This window comes from Malurus melanocephalus, unplaced genomic scaffold (assembly GCF_030028575.1).
Source record: "Malurus melanocephalus ecotype Western Australia unplaced genomic scaffold, MMel_1.1 scaffold_1, whole genome shotgun sequence".
NCBI lineage: Eukaryota > Metazoa > Chordata > Aves > Passeriformes > Maluridae > Malurus > Malurus melanocephalus.
Window position 1 is genome coordinate 6,114,494 of NW_026623233.1, and position 15,894 is coordinate 6,130,387.

Consider the following 15,894-nt stretch of genomic DNA (forward strand, 5'->3'; position numbering starts at 1 on the left):
GTTATTTCTTGACATAATGATATGTATGTCATCTGTAACTCTGCAGTTGAAATAGCTTTGCTTAGTGGTAATTTGCTGTAATTATTCTACAAATATTTCTGCTGTTAGGCACAGTCMTGAAGATATGACAACTGGATTTTAAAATACTTCTTCTAAAACATTAGTGAATGAGGTTAATTCCAGCAGAGAGTTGTGTATCCAAAAGCAGGTTATTGAAATTGTCTGTGACCTGAATACCTTAGTCTTGGTGACCTGCATCAAGGAATCCCAGGAGGAGACATTTCACTGSCAGCAGGAAACATTGATATTGGAGCATGGAGTTTCTTGTGGCATAAATACAAACCTTTGGTAACTCAAAAAGCTGTGTATTGTTACTAAASTGAAAATGCATTTAAAAGCTCCCTCCTTTGATACAGCTATTACTACTTTTCCGAGATTATGCAGTAGATCCATAACTAAGCATGTTCCTTTTTTTCCCCCAAAAAAACCCATATATATGGATATAATTTTATATGTGTTGAGAGTTCTCGGTGGAAAGCAGGGCTAATTGGATTTGGAAATAAACCTGTTACAGTTTCCCCACTTCTTGGAGTTTGCTGAATTTTCTGCTGTAACTGCAAGAAAAGAAAGCCAGCATTAGAAATCTGAGGAGAGCAAGATCTTTTTATTTGTATAGAAATTTGCAACAATATTTTCCTGGTTTCCTGTGATTAGAAGCTTGGGATTTTCTTTTCATTTAATTGATTCTTCATTATCATGGTCTTCTCTAGCAAGTTGCCTCCTGTGTGCTGAATCCATATTGATTTATTTTTTATTGCAATGATTTCTCTTCTGTTTATTTTTTTTAATTTATTTTTTGGTTGGGTTTGTGCCAAATTTCTATCCTTTCCATTAGCTCACTTCCAATCCAGGTCTCATTTGTCTCTAGGTCTGTTGTGCTTGGAAGAATCCTTTCTTTCCTTCACAGTTTTTTTCCYTCTGTGCTTATCCTGGCCTCTCCTGTTGCTTACATTTATATTTGCTTTACTGTACATGCAAAAATACATATAGTTCCCTCATTTAGTTGAGCTCTATGTCCAAATTATAAAAGTATTTTTTGCTCCTTATTCAGCCTTTCACTCCTTTCTGACCAACCAATTTATCAGGATAGACATTGCTWYAGGCTTTGATTGGAAAGAATCTCTMGAGACTTKAGTGCAGCAGTGGAGGAGCTCACTAAAAACAGTTCCTTGCAGGAATTGAAAAATGTGTTTTAAACTTTTTCATTATCTGATAATCCACCCTACCCTGCTCYGCTGCAATTGTTACCTTTACTAATAGCTTAGATTATTTTGGTAAAAATAATATAAATGTGCCAATTTCTACTACTGACAGAGAACAGATTTGCTGTGATGATGGCTGTGAGTCAGACCCCTTTGACTCTGATGGCACACAGTTGTTGGAGYAGTTAGGCACGAAGAAATATTTGTTATCTAAGTCATAACAGGTGGTGATGGAGTGGTAGGTTTGTTCCTTTGTGAATTTGTTTATTCATGTGTGAGTGGAGGGACACATTAGGGGTGGAATTATTCTGAGGCTGCCCTGAAATCGTACAAGAACTGTATTTTGCTCTGCTGCTTGTGATTTATAGGACTGTGTTTAGTAGCTGCAGAAGGTGGGGATTGGGAGGTACTGCCTGGGGTTTATCATATGATTTCAGATAGTGCAGGAAGGAATAAATTGAATAACAGGCACCTGTCCTATTTGTCCCATTTCAAACACCTCTGGTTTTGCCCATTKTAGACCAATCTGGTGAAGCTGCTTTTGATGCACCAGGCAAATCCCAATCTYCTTAACTGCAATAATGAAAAGCCTTCAGGTAGGTGAAAATGCATGTACATAATGTATGTATTGGCTATTGTGACACTGTTTCTTTCCTTCCTGCTTTCCCTAGTTCATTCAGTGTGTAGAGTTATATACACATACACATGTGTCTGTTCTTACATAATTTGCTGAAAACTTCATGGAAATGCAGGATAGCATATCAAATGACAGCATGTTCTTCCACTTGTTTCATTTCCTCCATAAGTTTAGCTATTTTTATTATTTGGGAGTTCTCCGGTGCCTTGGTGGTAGCTGCATTGACACAATTTTGGTTACTTATCACTGAGTTCCTTTCTGTCTCGACTGATTGTAGTACATGGTCTCTTGAATTGGAATTTTTGTAGCTGTTGTCTGAAAATAAGTTCAAGATCCAGTTTTGAAGTGTAGCTGCTGTTGTTTACCACAGAAGGCACAACAGGAAGCTGAAACACTGGCTTTAAAGATAATGGAATTGTGGACTCTGTAGGCTGGAAGGGACTTCAWCTGGCCTAACACAGAGATAAAAGCAGAGCTAATGTCAGTAATGCTAGCTAGCAGGGTTGAAAAGGACAAACACATGGTTGTTCAGCTTTCTGTGTCTGGGATAAAATGAAGATGGAACCCAATAATGTAGATAAGAGAACCTTTCTGTCAGATTATGGGTGAAGCTTTGTTTGCATACTAAACCAAAGTATSCTGTGCTTCAAGTGCTGTACTGCCTGCAAATACATTCACAGGGAACTTCATGGCACTTAACCTCAGAAGTTGTTTGTGCTTAGACACGTGCCAGTTTGTACTTACAAAAAAGGCTGTGGACCAAACTCATATAATCTAACAATACAGTTAGCTAACCAGATTTAGTTGGTATTTAACACAGTTGAGTTGTCTTTCTGGTCTGCAAACAGAGTTGATTTCAGCACTTCTGTATATATAAGACATCTAAATCTATTTTGTAGAAATATGAAACATTTGAAAAGGATTTAAGCACATATTTTCATAGAAACAAAGTCTTGAAAGGAGTTGTATTGTTTCTCCTGAARTCCTGTGAATTATTGAATGCTTGGTTYGCTACACAGCAAGAATGGTTTTGAGGTTTTGCAGATGACAACTTAAGTCTGTAATGAATTTACTTGGCCTTTTTCCCCCTAATTTCAATTATTAATTTATGATCAAAATCAGACCAATTCGTGTCATGTTATCTAGCCACACATTTAGTCTTAATCTGATCTAGAGATTTTAATWYAAAGGAGCTTTTCTGCACCATTTTYTTGTCTGATGTCTTGGTGTTCCAATGTCTTAGATGTTGCAGCTTCTGATTTTATTGAGGAAATGCTTCTGAAGGCTGAAATTGTTTGGGAGGAAAAAATGAAAGAYCCTTTAGCTGTTTCTACTTTATCTCAAGAAGAGCCATATGAAGAGATCCTCCATGATTTGCCCACAATTTCCAATAAACTGTAAGTAAGTGCTGGTGTTGTTGTAGAGCAATTCACTGAAGACAATTTTCTGTAGTAATCACTGAAGCGTGTGTGAGGAAAGCAATAAATAAAACCTCTTATAAAGAGACAGATAACATATATATGCTTCCATTTCATAAGTTTTAATTTATGCTTGCCAGAGTGTGTTTGGATACATGAGAATTTGGAAGAGGTGAGCAACTGTTGTGAAATGATCAATCTGTAAAAATTCAGAATTCCACGGGATATATTTATATTTAGTAAAGATTGCATATTTCATGGATGGTAAACACAGTGTGTTGTTTCTGCTTCATGATTTGTAGTCATTAATATATGTAGCTGGGTATGTGACAATAATGTTTATGAAATTTCTATTTTTTCATGTTTGTTAATTCCTTATGAAATACACAGTCCTCTAGTCTAACTCGCTGTTTCAATAGCTTAAATCATACTCCTGAAATTTATGTGGTCTTCAACCATATTTTAAATGAAAAATTTTAATTTTGAAGCATGAAACTAAGCCTTTAGATTCTCAAATGTAAGTAAAACCTTTATTTTTAACTACTGATACRTTGCAATACCAGAAGTAGAAGATAGGTCACTCTTGTAGCTATGTAGCAATGCCTAACAAAAGTTATTCATGAAGGTTTTTGAGACTTTGAGTAATGTRTCATTGTTTTTGCATCTAGATGATGCGTTTCCATGTGTTTTATATTCTAGAAGTTTGTATTGCCCTGCACATATTTTACTGGGTAAATAGTACTGGTTTTAGTGCTAACATCCATTAACTTGTGGAAGACATGGCTTGCACAAAGCTGAAGTGGTCTGAAAATACTTTTTCTCTACTCTTTCCTTCYTGTAATACATAGGTTAAGATAGCTAATTTTTTAGATTATATTAATTTTTTTATACAGTGATCCTTCATGTGACAATAATACAGACCTGCCACGTGTAAAAACCTTCATTGGAAGTTTTGTAAAAGCAAASCCCACTGAATGGAAAAACAAAGAAAATGGATTTATGTGTGGAATTGCGATGAGTTTAGCTTCTATTCATAGCTGTATATCAGTGTGGGACTGCATCTGCTTTGTGGTGCCTGCATGAGGACACAGTACTGGGGCAAACTGAAGTCCTGTTCAGCTCTGGGCACAGACCTTGGCAGTGAATTTTGCAAATAGCCAGGGGGATATTATTAGGATACAGTAAGCTTCAAATAATGCCATTTGGGCATTGTTCTTGAGGTTTTTGGCAGTTTTAGGTTTGGAGTCTTCTTCAGCCAGAGCTCTGCACTGACAGTCAGGTTTGCTGTCAGTTCAGGAGAGTGTCAGCTGCCAGCCAGCTATCCTGAGATGGGACAGTTCTTGGAAAGCAAAAGTGTTGGTGTGTTTTGCCAGTGCATGTCTCATCTATCAGTACTGAAAATGGAAGTTTGTTGATGAACCATAGCAYACAGAGTTCCATGTTACTTATAAGTCCTCTAAACTTAATTTATCATGACTGAAAATCAGGTGTGATCTCAAAGCTAGTTATCTCAGCTCTGTAGTATTATAATACTTATAACTGTGAAGCCCAAACCCTTATAGGCAGTTATTATTCCAAATGACAGAATGGACATATTCTTATGTCATATTGATATGACATATTCTTAAGATATAGTGAATTATCCTCCAGAGTGGCTCCATGCTTCCTGTTAGAGAGGCAGCCTAGATGACTGCTTTCAACAGTTGATTTTTTTTTTTTTCCCCAGTGGCTAATGTTGAAAACAAAGAGTTTTATCCTTCATGCTGTGTTAAAAGAGTCTGCAGAGGGATGTGTAATGTGCTAGGTTAAAGATAAATGTCTGTTCTATTCTTGTGCACCAAACCAGTTCTTTAGTGCTGAAGAGGTGTGCACAGTTATAATCCACTTGTACCATTGCTTTATTCTTTATTGCATCCATTCTTCATCAGCTCTCCTCATGTGAGAAAGCATATTTAATCTCCAGTGGTAAGTTTTACAGTAGTTACTAGTAACTCTGTGCTGTGGCCATATTGCTTTGTGGCCATTTCTCAGAAGAAAACAATATTCAAAAACAGACTCAAAACTTASGTTATTTATAAATAATTATAAACAGCATGTGTTCTGTCAGCAAACCTGATTTTGCTGGTTCAGTTTTAAATTACAACATGGATTTCTTGGAGAACACAGTGACGAGGTGAATTGAAAGTCAGATTCTACTCAGGTAGAGGAAACAAATTTTAGCAGTCAGTATATTTGAAATACTCTTTCCAAGCAAACCTGGTTTCCTTCATCACACTCAGTCTCATCAGTGAGGTGAGGGTGACACCGAGCATGTTGCAGTAATTTCCCTCCGTCATTCCTCTTGTCTTGCTCTTTTCTTGTGCTTTACAAAGGCTCTCCACAGGCTGCAGCATTTTTGAGGCCATACATGCTCCAGCAAAGTTCCTGGGTCATAATTGGCCAAGTAAATCAGCTGAGGGACAGAATTTTARTAATGTCATGAAGTTAGTTGAAGGYTGACCAATGCAGCAAAYGTAAGGTTTTGCCAGTTTTAATCCTAATGGTACAAGCAGAAGAAAAWTTGTTACTCCACAACAAAAATACCAGCGCAGAACACATTAATTGACATCACTTACAGTTCAGAACATTACATTGGCCATAGCTGTTTAAAAGTGATTTAGGCTCGTACTATGGCTGCAGTGATCACCACTGCACTTCTACAGTGCATATACCTATGGAACTTTCAATTATTTGATTGTCAGCTCTCAGTTTTTCATATGATTTTTTTAATGATATGGTAGAGGATGGCAACTCATAGAAAACTATCTCAATTTACAAAAAAAATCCAGTAAAAATACACAATACTTCAAATTAATACCATGTATGATGGCTTCTTTGCATAAAATTTAAAATCCCCATTCCTCTGTATAATATCCAATATTTTTTCCAGGCAGGTAGAAAGTCCTGCTATGTTCAAATAAGATTACCCTAGATAACACTTCTTCCTGTCTACTATGCAACATTATTTTGGCATAAGTCTCCSTTTGTGGTTAATTATCTATTAATTATCCATTAATTTTCCTAAAAGAAGACAGTTCATGCTAATGTTCTTGCCTACATTAACATAAAATCTTCCCTTGCACTGTCCTATAGTTCAGCTTTCAGAGGCRTTGCTTGACTTAATCTTATGACTAATAGAAATACTTTTCTAAAAAAAACTGTTTTCTGGATACATTTTATTTCAGTTTATTTTTCATAGTGTCTTCTTGAACCTGAATCAACATGAACTGTTGGAGTAATTTTAATTTTTTTTTTCTTTCACAGAAGCATTCACATTTTTGTTCTGAGTTATATGTCATAATTTCCATCACATGGAGTCCTCTTAGTATCTCAAAAATGCACATAATTTATAGGCAATTCTCGTGTACATCAATACATGAAATGTGCCTGCTAAATTATGTTATTATTGCCCTCTTAAGTTCAAATACATCTGTCAAAACAATAGGCACCCATTTTCCCCCACACTTTGCTGTGATTTACAACCCACTTCTCTTTTGTGACACCTGAAAGGTTTATTTCTTTCAAGGAGTTTACAGCTGAATTTTAAGAAGTGTTTCTAATGCATCTTGTGTAGTTGCCACAAAAGGGGTAAGATTAAATGGGTAAGGTGCAACTTCACAGAAAAAAGAATCCTGGATCTTCACAATTTAAGAGAAGCATCAYATGAATATTAAGAAAGATCTAAGTGGCAGTGCTTTGGCATTTAATACTTGAATTAATTTGGCTTATGCTTCTCTTTGTATCTTTATTCTCTTTACCTGTGATTAAAGATATTTGAGCAGTTTTGGACAGYAGCAAAAGGCTACTCAGAAAGAAAACTTAATATTTAATTATATTTTGTTTGATTCTGAATCTGGGTAAAATGTGAATTAATATTAGTAATTGCTGTTTGTGAGTGTCACAGATGTTTAATTTCTTCTACAGTCTAATCACTGATATGTCTTACCCTATTGCCAAATTCTATTCTGCAGTTCAAACCAGAAAAAAAGGGGGGTGGATCTTTTGTCCATGTGATATTTGGTAAATTTATCACAAAATTATCTGTGGTGAATCAAAGCAGTAAATATAAATTTTTATTTTCACCCATTTTCCTGTAGATGTTTTACATTTAAATGTCTGAAGCAAAACATTTTGAGGCAAAAAAAAAACCAACAAAATACATTTATAGTTCATTATAAAATGTTTAAACTAATTATTTCAATAYTTGCATCCTGAGAGTTTCATCAAAAGGAAAGATTTGCTCGTTTATCTTTTTTCAGTGGGAAACTACTTTGTCTCATTTTCCAATAAGYTCTTCCTGGAACATGCTTTGTCCTTTGCCTCTAAAATTATAGATGTATTTAGTTCTGTTTCCATCAACAGTTCTTCTCATGAGTTGCTATCAGTGTTAGCTATGAGAATTCATTTGAGTTATCTGTGAGTATAATTGTGGCTTTTTTATAACCAATGATTACACTCAAGTAACTTAGAGTAAATATAAGATTTATTTTAAGTAAGTTTGGGTTTTATTCCGTGGTGGAATGCACTATTCCCACATTCCCATATTGGGTCCACATTTCCTTTCAAAGAAAGTCTGTACACATTTTGGCAAGGAGATGATGTGCTCTCCATGAGATTGTCTCATTTGCACTGTCAGAATCCAGACAATTATTTTTCAAGATAATTCAAGAGATTTCCTGCGGCTGATTCCTCACTAATTCCTTGGATGTACCACTGCACAAAATCATCCAAGATTTTGGCATTGTTGTTTTGCAGAAGTGTCAYATGAACTGTCAGTAGGTGAAACAACTTCATGTGTGTAAGAATAGGCTTAACTTTTGGATGAGCAGTATTGCATAATGTTGGAGTAATTTCAGGAGCCTGCTATTTTCTTGTTTCTTTCTTTGTTTATTTTACTTTAGCACAAATTCAGAGCAGCAACTGGTCATAAAATGTATCTTGGATATTGCCTGATTAAAAAAAACTAAAAAAGTGATGGAATTTAATTTTAATAACTGCAGTGGCAAATTCTGTATTAAGTTATGTTAAAATATACTATTTTTCAAAATAGTGTTGTGTGGATTAACTGCGCTTTTAAAATTCAGCTTCAAAATTGGCTATTGATTTACCAGCCTTGTGCTGTCCAAAGCAGACTCATGCATATTCTCTTTCAGAGAGAAGGCTTGCTCAATTCTCCTTCAGAAAAGAAATGCATAAAGGTGAATTTTAAATCAAAGTATGTTGCTTTGTGTCTTTTGGAACAGACTAGCCTGTGTGAACAGTTCATTTCTCACCAATTTCTTTTTAGTATGTGTACCAGGAGCTTGTGTTTCAGCCCTGAGCTGTATCTCAGTTCTGTGCTTGTGCCACCCACATGTGATTGTCTGACATCTTCAGTGGGGGTCTAATGCCTTTATTGATTCTCTCTGCAGCAATCCCCTGGCTTTACCGATTGCCAAGCAAGACAGTTTGCTGGAGAAAGACACCATGTTCAAAGATGCAGCTAAAGGCTTATGCAAGCAGCAGTCTCAAGACAGCACATCTGAAAATGTCACTGTGAATACCACAGCCAAGCTTGAGCAGGTAATGAATGGCATGCAATRTCTTGAAATTTTGTTAATGTTAGGATCTGGAAATCATAAACTTAATGAAGCTGAAGACCATGGTATTTTTTCCCTCACCATAAAGCAATATCATTTGCACTGTGGAGCCCTGTCACTGTGATCACTCCCTGCAATCTGTCTGGCCCKGCAGAGTTTCCTCTACAAATTGAGCAGCTGCTTCCTCCCAGCTACTGGTGGCAGGTCAGGGGCTGTGGGGAGGGCTCACAGCTCCTCAAAATCTATTCATGGCTCCAAACTGGGGAGRCACAACTGTTACCCAGAGAGTGTGCTGGTCTCAAACTTCAGGTTACAAAAGAAAGAAACACAGCCTGGGAGACTGAGAAAACAAAAAGAATGTTTAAGGAATATCAAGTTGCAAAGTAAGTGACTGTGATTCAAAGCTAGGAATTGCCGGATTTACAGATGCAGTGTTAACTCCCTTTCTTGTGATAMTGCTTTAGATTACTGGCACTGATTATTTGGATATCCTTTACTGATGATAATCTCATGCAGTGTATAGGATGAATGCTAAAGGAGGCAATGACCTATTGCTTATAAATCTAGCATGTCCCAAGTTTGAATGTTTAGGACTTATTTTTTGTTTTGTTCTGGTTTGGTTTTTGTTTTGTTTTGGGGGGAGAAGGTGGGCCGTTGTTTGGGTTGTTTTGTGATGCAAGAGGGTTTATTTTCTGTTGCATGCATTTGGGAAACCCATGTTCCAGAAGTATTTAGCCATTTAAGAAAAACTACTTTTGAATGGAGGGGATGGGGGAGGGGACTATTTCCATTAAGAATTATTTACTGTGAATTTGAAGCATAGCAAAGGAGAAAGATATTGGTTTGATTTAAGCCATATTCAGTTCAAAAAAACTGCATCACTTGTCTTGGCAGAATAATGCACGCTCCACTGCTTTTTATTTGGATGTGTTTCAGAGGAATTGCTTGATCACACGAGATCAATCAGTGCATCCATATGTAAATTACATGAGTCAATCTGTGAAAGAGCTTCAGCTTTCGAATCCTGTAGAGCACTCAGTTCCCTGTTCAGTCAGAGGATACCACAACATGTTTTGCACTTGGCTTACATCGTGTTTTCATGTAATACAGTTTCTGGTGTTGCTGACTGATGTGATTTGATGGAAACAGTCATTCCAAGGGACWAGCACTGCTGTCCAAAAATGTGAATGCTTGAAGCCCTTATAGGAAAAATTGTTCTATAATTGTAGGGAAGGAAAGGGAAGCATTTAGCTTAAGGTCTTGCTGAGAATATCGGTCACTTCTAGATGGTCGACTGAAGTGTGTACAAGAACACAGATACTGCTTTCTGCCTGATTCTCTTTTGGTGTAAAATTATTCAGGGTTTTTTGGGTTTTTTTTGGTTTTTTTTTTTTGTTTTTTTGTTTTGTTTTGTTTTTTTTTTTTTTTTTTTTTTTTTTTTTTTTGTTTTTTTTTTTTTTTTTTTTTTTTTAATCTAGGCTAAACTTTTGCTTTATAGTTTGCCCATTAAAGCATTCACAGAAACTGTTCAGAATAAGAACAGCTAATCTTCCAGGTTAAAATGAGCAAACAGAAGTTTTCATGCTGGTAATTGTCTTCTCCATGACTTCAAGAATCCTCAGGGCAAATTTTAAAAAGCACTCCTACTGTTTCACCATAGTACACTGGAATTTCCCACAATAGTTACAATTCAAAGATAAGAGAGCAGGCTTAAAGGTGAATCTGTTTTACCTCCATTATTTGAGAAGCAGTCTCAAATTCTGCTCTAAAAACAAGCTCGGAGTATGTATCTTATGTTTTTTTAGAAGCAGTGAAAACTAGAAAATACCTGTAGATGCTGAATTAGGAGTGATGCTCTCTAGCGTGGAAGGGATAGGAAGAGGCCCTAAGAGGGACAGATATCTAACAGGGAATAGATCAGAAATGGTGCTATTTTAGTGAGTTTTTAAATGACTGGTTGCATTACAAAAGGGATAACACAACTCTTCAGTTAGCAAGGAGTTAATGATCTTTAGCTTTTATGAAGGAAAGAGTAAACTAGTTTAATCACTTCAGGAAACTGTTAAATTTTAGTGAAGAGTACCTAGATTTTGTCAAATTAAAATATGTAATTTTTTTCTTTCTTGAAGTGATGTAATTGTGATCCTGGAAATACAAGGATTGTATTCTCTACTGCTTGCCATGCACTATGAACTATGGGCCAATGTATATCATATCTATATTTGTGTAAATAATATTTAGCTCTTAGTTTTCAAAGATGATATTTATCCATGTAATAACACTTTTTTAGTTATAATTTTTAAATTTCACAACGTGGGAAGAAAATTGTTTTTTTTTGTGCTAATACCAAAGGAAAGCTTTGAAAAACCCCTTCCCACTGTTCCTTCCTTTTGGGTATCCTAATTCTAATGAGTTTCACTATCTTTTAGTCTTACCAGTTGCATTCAAACTACACTCAAAGTAATCATGTTTTGTTTAATTTTTCAATAGGTTATGTGGAGTCATTACTTGGGTTTTATRTTCATATATTATTGAAATATATCAGGATGATATTTCATATGCTTTGTGTCAGAAATATCATACATTCTTAGGCAATATGGCATGCAGATTAGRCCTTTATTGGGAGATCAAAAAGAAAAATTTCATCCTAGTACATTTTAAACATGCATTTTTAATAGAAAAAAACCCGTAACTTTTTTGGTTTGAAAAGAAATAACAGTTCAAATTTATATATTGCTTCASGTTTTTTTAATTGCAAAAATGATGAAAAAGAGCCGCAAGAAAATTCTATTTCTCATGAAGATTCTTATTACTTGAAGCATAGGAGATGGGGATGAAATGACTACATTTTGGAGGTTTTGGACGTCTCTTCGTTTGTATTAGCTTTTGCTTTTTTTCCTGGGTAAAAGGTGTTCTTTGATCATCCATAGTGTCAAGATCTGTGCAGCCAAACAAAGCACTATGAATAATTTTTAGAATTTTATCATGCTCCCAATTTCTCTTCATCTCATCTGGGAAGGATATTTTTTGATAGCAGATTGAAATKAATGGCTTGGAATTGAATTGCATGCTTCCTGCTGCAAATAAATATAAATTAAATATTTTCTTTCTCTTAATTGGGTCTTTTAAAAAAAATTAAATTTTCTTATGGTTCTTGTTTATGTATTTTTGGCCACATGAATATGTGATAGAGTATCCCCTGGTTCCCTTTTGATTGTTCCAATGACAGTTATAACACAGGCAGGCACATCTGTGTGTAACAATATTACACAAAAGAGCTGTTATGCACACATATTTCAGTGAAAGAGGTTTTTAATATATATATATATATATATATAATGTATTTTATATATATATATATATATATATATATATATAAAACTAGAAATTATTTTATGAGCAGATTGTGAAGGTTGTTAAGTGTATGTAATTTAAAAAGTAAATAGAAATCTTCATTGTAAGCATTAGAAAAATTAAAAAACTAATCACTTCCAGAGGCGTAGTTATGTTGGAATGGTGTGTGTATGGCTATTTTTCTTTTTTGTCTCATAAAATGAGATGCATCCTGTAATTAGAATGATAGCTAGATAGATGCTTTGAGCTAGAAAAACCACATCTCTAGGTTCAGAAAAGTAGAATGGGACTTCAAGGTGCCCACAAATAAGATATTAATAATGTGCGTAACATTKACTGTTTAGTCAAATCAGTTGTGAGTTTAAGTGATTTAGAGTTTCTTATTTCTATGTGATTATTTGGTYGTTGAACCGTGAAATTGGATGCAGTGTATCTGGTAGAAAATGCTGAAACTTCAGATCCTAAACTTTGTAGAAGAGTTGAAAATATTTTGATTTCCTTACTTGGCGCTTTACTGAGCACTTCACATTTCTAAACATATCTACAGAATAAGCATTTTTGGCCATGCCTAGATTATGAAATAAATGCAAGCCAGGGCCTGTTTGCTGGCCTGGGGCTGTGTGGGATGAGTCTGTACACACGTATAAGGTAAAACTCTTTTCTCCCTCCAGAGATGGGGCCATGCTGAAATGACCTGTGGGAAATGATAATTGACATGTGGCCCCGAATGATATCCAGTCTTATCTGCATGAGTACTAGTTGGCAGGAGCAAGGAATGTATGAGGAAGTGTGTTTAAAAGTTCAGAAAATATGGAGAATCCCAGGGCAGTACTTTTATCCAAACCCTTCTTTTATTTACAAATACATGGCAGAGGTTTAATGTTTATGGAGAYAGATTAAAAGAAGCTCATTCTACGGCACAGATGTTCTGAGTTTTGATGGCACACAAGGGAGTGCAGTGAAGACTGATGCCTGTTTTGTTCCTGCATGCCAGGTGAGCAAAGTTARGGAAAGGAGGCCACAGACTTCTGTCTCCCAGCTCTCTCTCTCCAAGACACTTGAAAACGTTCTTGGATTTCTTTTTTTAATTCTTTYTTTCTATTYCARTRTTTGTCATCAAAGACAGATGCCAARATGTCCTTTTTATTTTTGTTTTGMCAAGTGGAATTCTAGTTTTCTAGTCAGCTGTGCATCCAGCTGCCATGATTAGAAACAAAAAGAGCAAGAAGTGCCCTCTTCTGTGTGACAGAGGAATCTTCATTCACTTTAATAGGGTGAGGAACAAACCTCTGCAATAGGTAGACACACACCTCTATAAGGCACAGGCTGTGAAATCAGAGTATCATGTTTTCTGGAATAGACCTTGAATATCATCAAATCAGAGTATCATGTAGACCCTGAACTATGGGAACAGCTGCAGTTCAGAAGTTCAAACACGAGTATCCACAATCTTTGGGTTTTTCCTGTGACAGAAGCACACTCTGTGTTCCCTCTGGTATCTCCAAATCTGCTGCTTCTGTCGCTGAGCTCCTGCARCTTCCAGAGACTGAAGGTGCTGAGGTGTTCACCAAAAAAGGACAKTTTGCTTTTCTCCTGAGCCTTCCTTTTAAGCAGAATGATAGAAGAAAGAAGTTTCATTTTCATCGTCTTTCCTCAAAACAGATCCTAAGTTAYTATAATAAAATCTGAACAAACAACTTAATTCTATCATAGTTCATGTGASAATATTTCTGGGTATTTTGCTGAACATGAAAAATGAATTTAACTCCATTTTAAGTGTAGATCATTATGTATAAGGACTCTGCTTAATGTATCAATTTTTATTTTCTCKTGAATCAAATTTCCATTATCACTGATTCTTTTTTGCTCTGTCTCCTGTATTAGTCTTTTGGATCTTTTTTTGTTTCATTAACATTTACTTTTTACTTACTCTTGCAGATTTTATATTTTTCATACTAAATCTCAAAAGGGTTAAACAATTTCACTTACCAGTTTTGGCTAAAGTGGCCTCTTCTGATAATCTTGTTTCCATGACAACACAATTTCAATTTCTTACTAACTTTCTTCTAATCTGCAAGAAAAATTCCAGTAGAATTTCAAAACCTRTGTGATAAAGAGTGGTATGAGAGCKTTGTTAAATACTGGACTTTRCAAGTGTACCAACTAATTTCTTGACYTTTTCTGCTATAAACATTTAAGGAGGAGAGCAGGAAAATTGCATTTGAKCTGAGAATCTTTATGGGTTTAAGGATTGCAAATAGCACTCTGATTTGTTCTTAAGAGCCCATCAGACTCATGTAGTTATACACCATAACATTGATAATAATTTTTATATTCTTGCCATGATTAAGATTAATGATGTGAAATTGTTCARGAATGACAACTTTCCAGTTTCCAGTTGCATTTTTCCCCATAAATGCTAGGGGTCTAGGTTTATACTGTAAGTTAGAACATTATGGTACAGAATGATTCRTTGTGAAGTTACTTTATTTCTCTAATTTGTGTTTTCTAGATCAAGCTAATGCCTCCAGCTCCAAATGATGACCTGGCTTCTCTGAGTGAGCTAACAGACAGCAGCCTGCTTTATGAGATCCAGAAGCGTTTCAACAATAATCAGATATATGTGAGTTGCTATTTGCCTGTCAACAGCAACCTTCCAAAAAAGAGCAAAGAGAGTAGGAAAAATAGGATTACTRTCATAACTATTGGACAGTGACCTGCCCTGAACTCATGACTAGTTTTAAACTGATGAGGGCRTGTGTGCATGTGTGGGTAAGCCCTGCAATTCCTCAAGCTTGTGTAGGAAAGGGAGAAATAAAAAATGGAATATCACTTCAGATAAGTTTGAAGACAATTTATGTGTGTTTATTTCAGAGAGGAAGAATGTTGGTAAACATTGATGAACACAAGGTCACTCAGATCATAGTATGGCCTGCACCACCATGATTTGTAATCTTCCTTCTCAAAAAAATCCTTCCCTTTTTAACATCATGTTCATTTAGTAGAGCACAATTACTGGAAATGTAAAAGAAATTTAGATGTAAAAAGCTTGCAGTTGAGCATAGGAGATTTAATTAATTTCTTCCAAGAKAAATCATTATTTGTATTGTGATGTTAATCATCTAGATACTAGAAGAAACTGTTATAGCAAGGTTTTGTAAAGAAGGTTTTCCTGGTTGTGCTGTAATAAGAATAGAAGACATGCAGTTTGGCACTTGAAAATTTTTGTATGCCTGTCCATATCTTACTTATTACTAACTTACTGAACAGCTGAGTGGAATGCAAATGTGAAATATGCATATTATTTAAAATTTGTAAGTTGATTATACTGYTTACACTTAAGGAATATGGGGAACTGTTACGTTCCTGTGACTCCTTTTGAATTCAYGGGAACTTCAATTTTAGGTGTTACAGCATTCAATGGTAAAAAAAATCAGGGGTTTAGAATCGTGGATCAAATCCTAAAAAATACTCATAATAGAAGWATTTATTTTTCTTTATCTCTCTTTCAAAGAGATCAGGTAACTCCAATTCAAAGCCAAAGTCCTCATTCGCATAAACACTTTCTGCTTCATATAAAACCATTCCCCCTCATTCTGTCACTA

At 35.5% G+C, this 15,894-nt stretch overlaps 1 protein-coding gene across 1 annotated transcript in view; it reads left to right on the forward strand.

The window, feature by feature from the left end:
• Positions 1-15,894, forward strand: part of MYO16 (myosin XVI) — a 252,767-nt gene that overhangs the window by 78,187 nt on the left and 158,686 nt on the right. The window contains exons 7-10 of the mRNA XM_057390020.1: positions 1,783-1,858; positions 3,143-3,296; positions 8,768-8,918; positions 14,802-14,912. Coding sequence (XP_057246003.1) covers positions 1,783-1,858; positions 3,143-3,296; positions 8,768-8,918; positions 14,802-14,912 — 492 coding nt within the window. The remainder of the gene's footprint in view (positions 1-1,782; positions 1,859-3,142; positions 3,297-8,767; positions 8,919-14,801; positions 14,913-15,894) is intronic.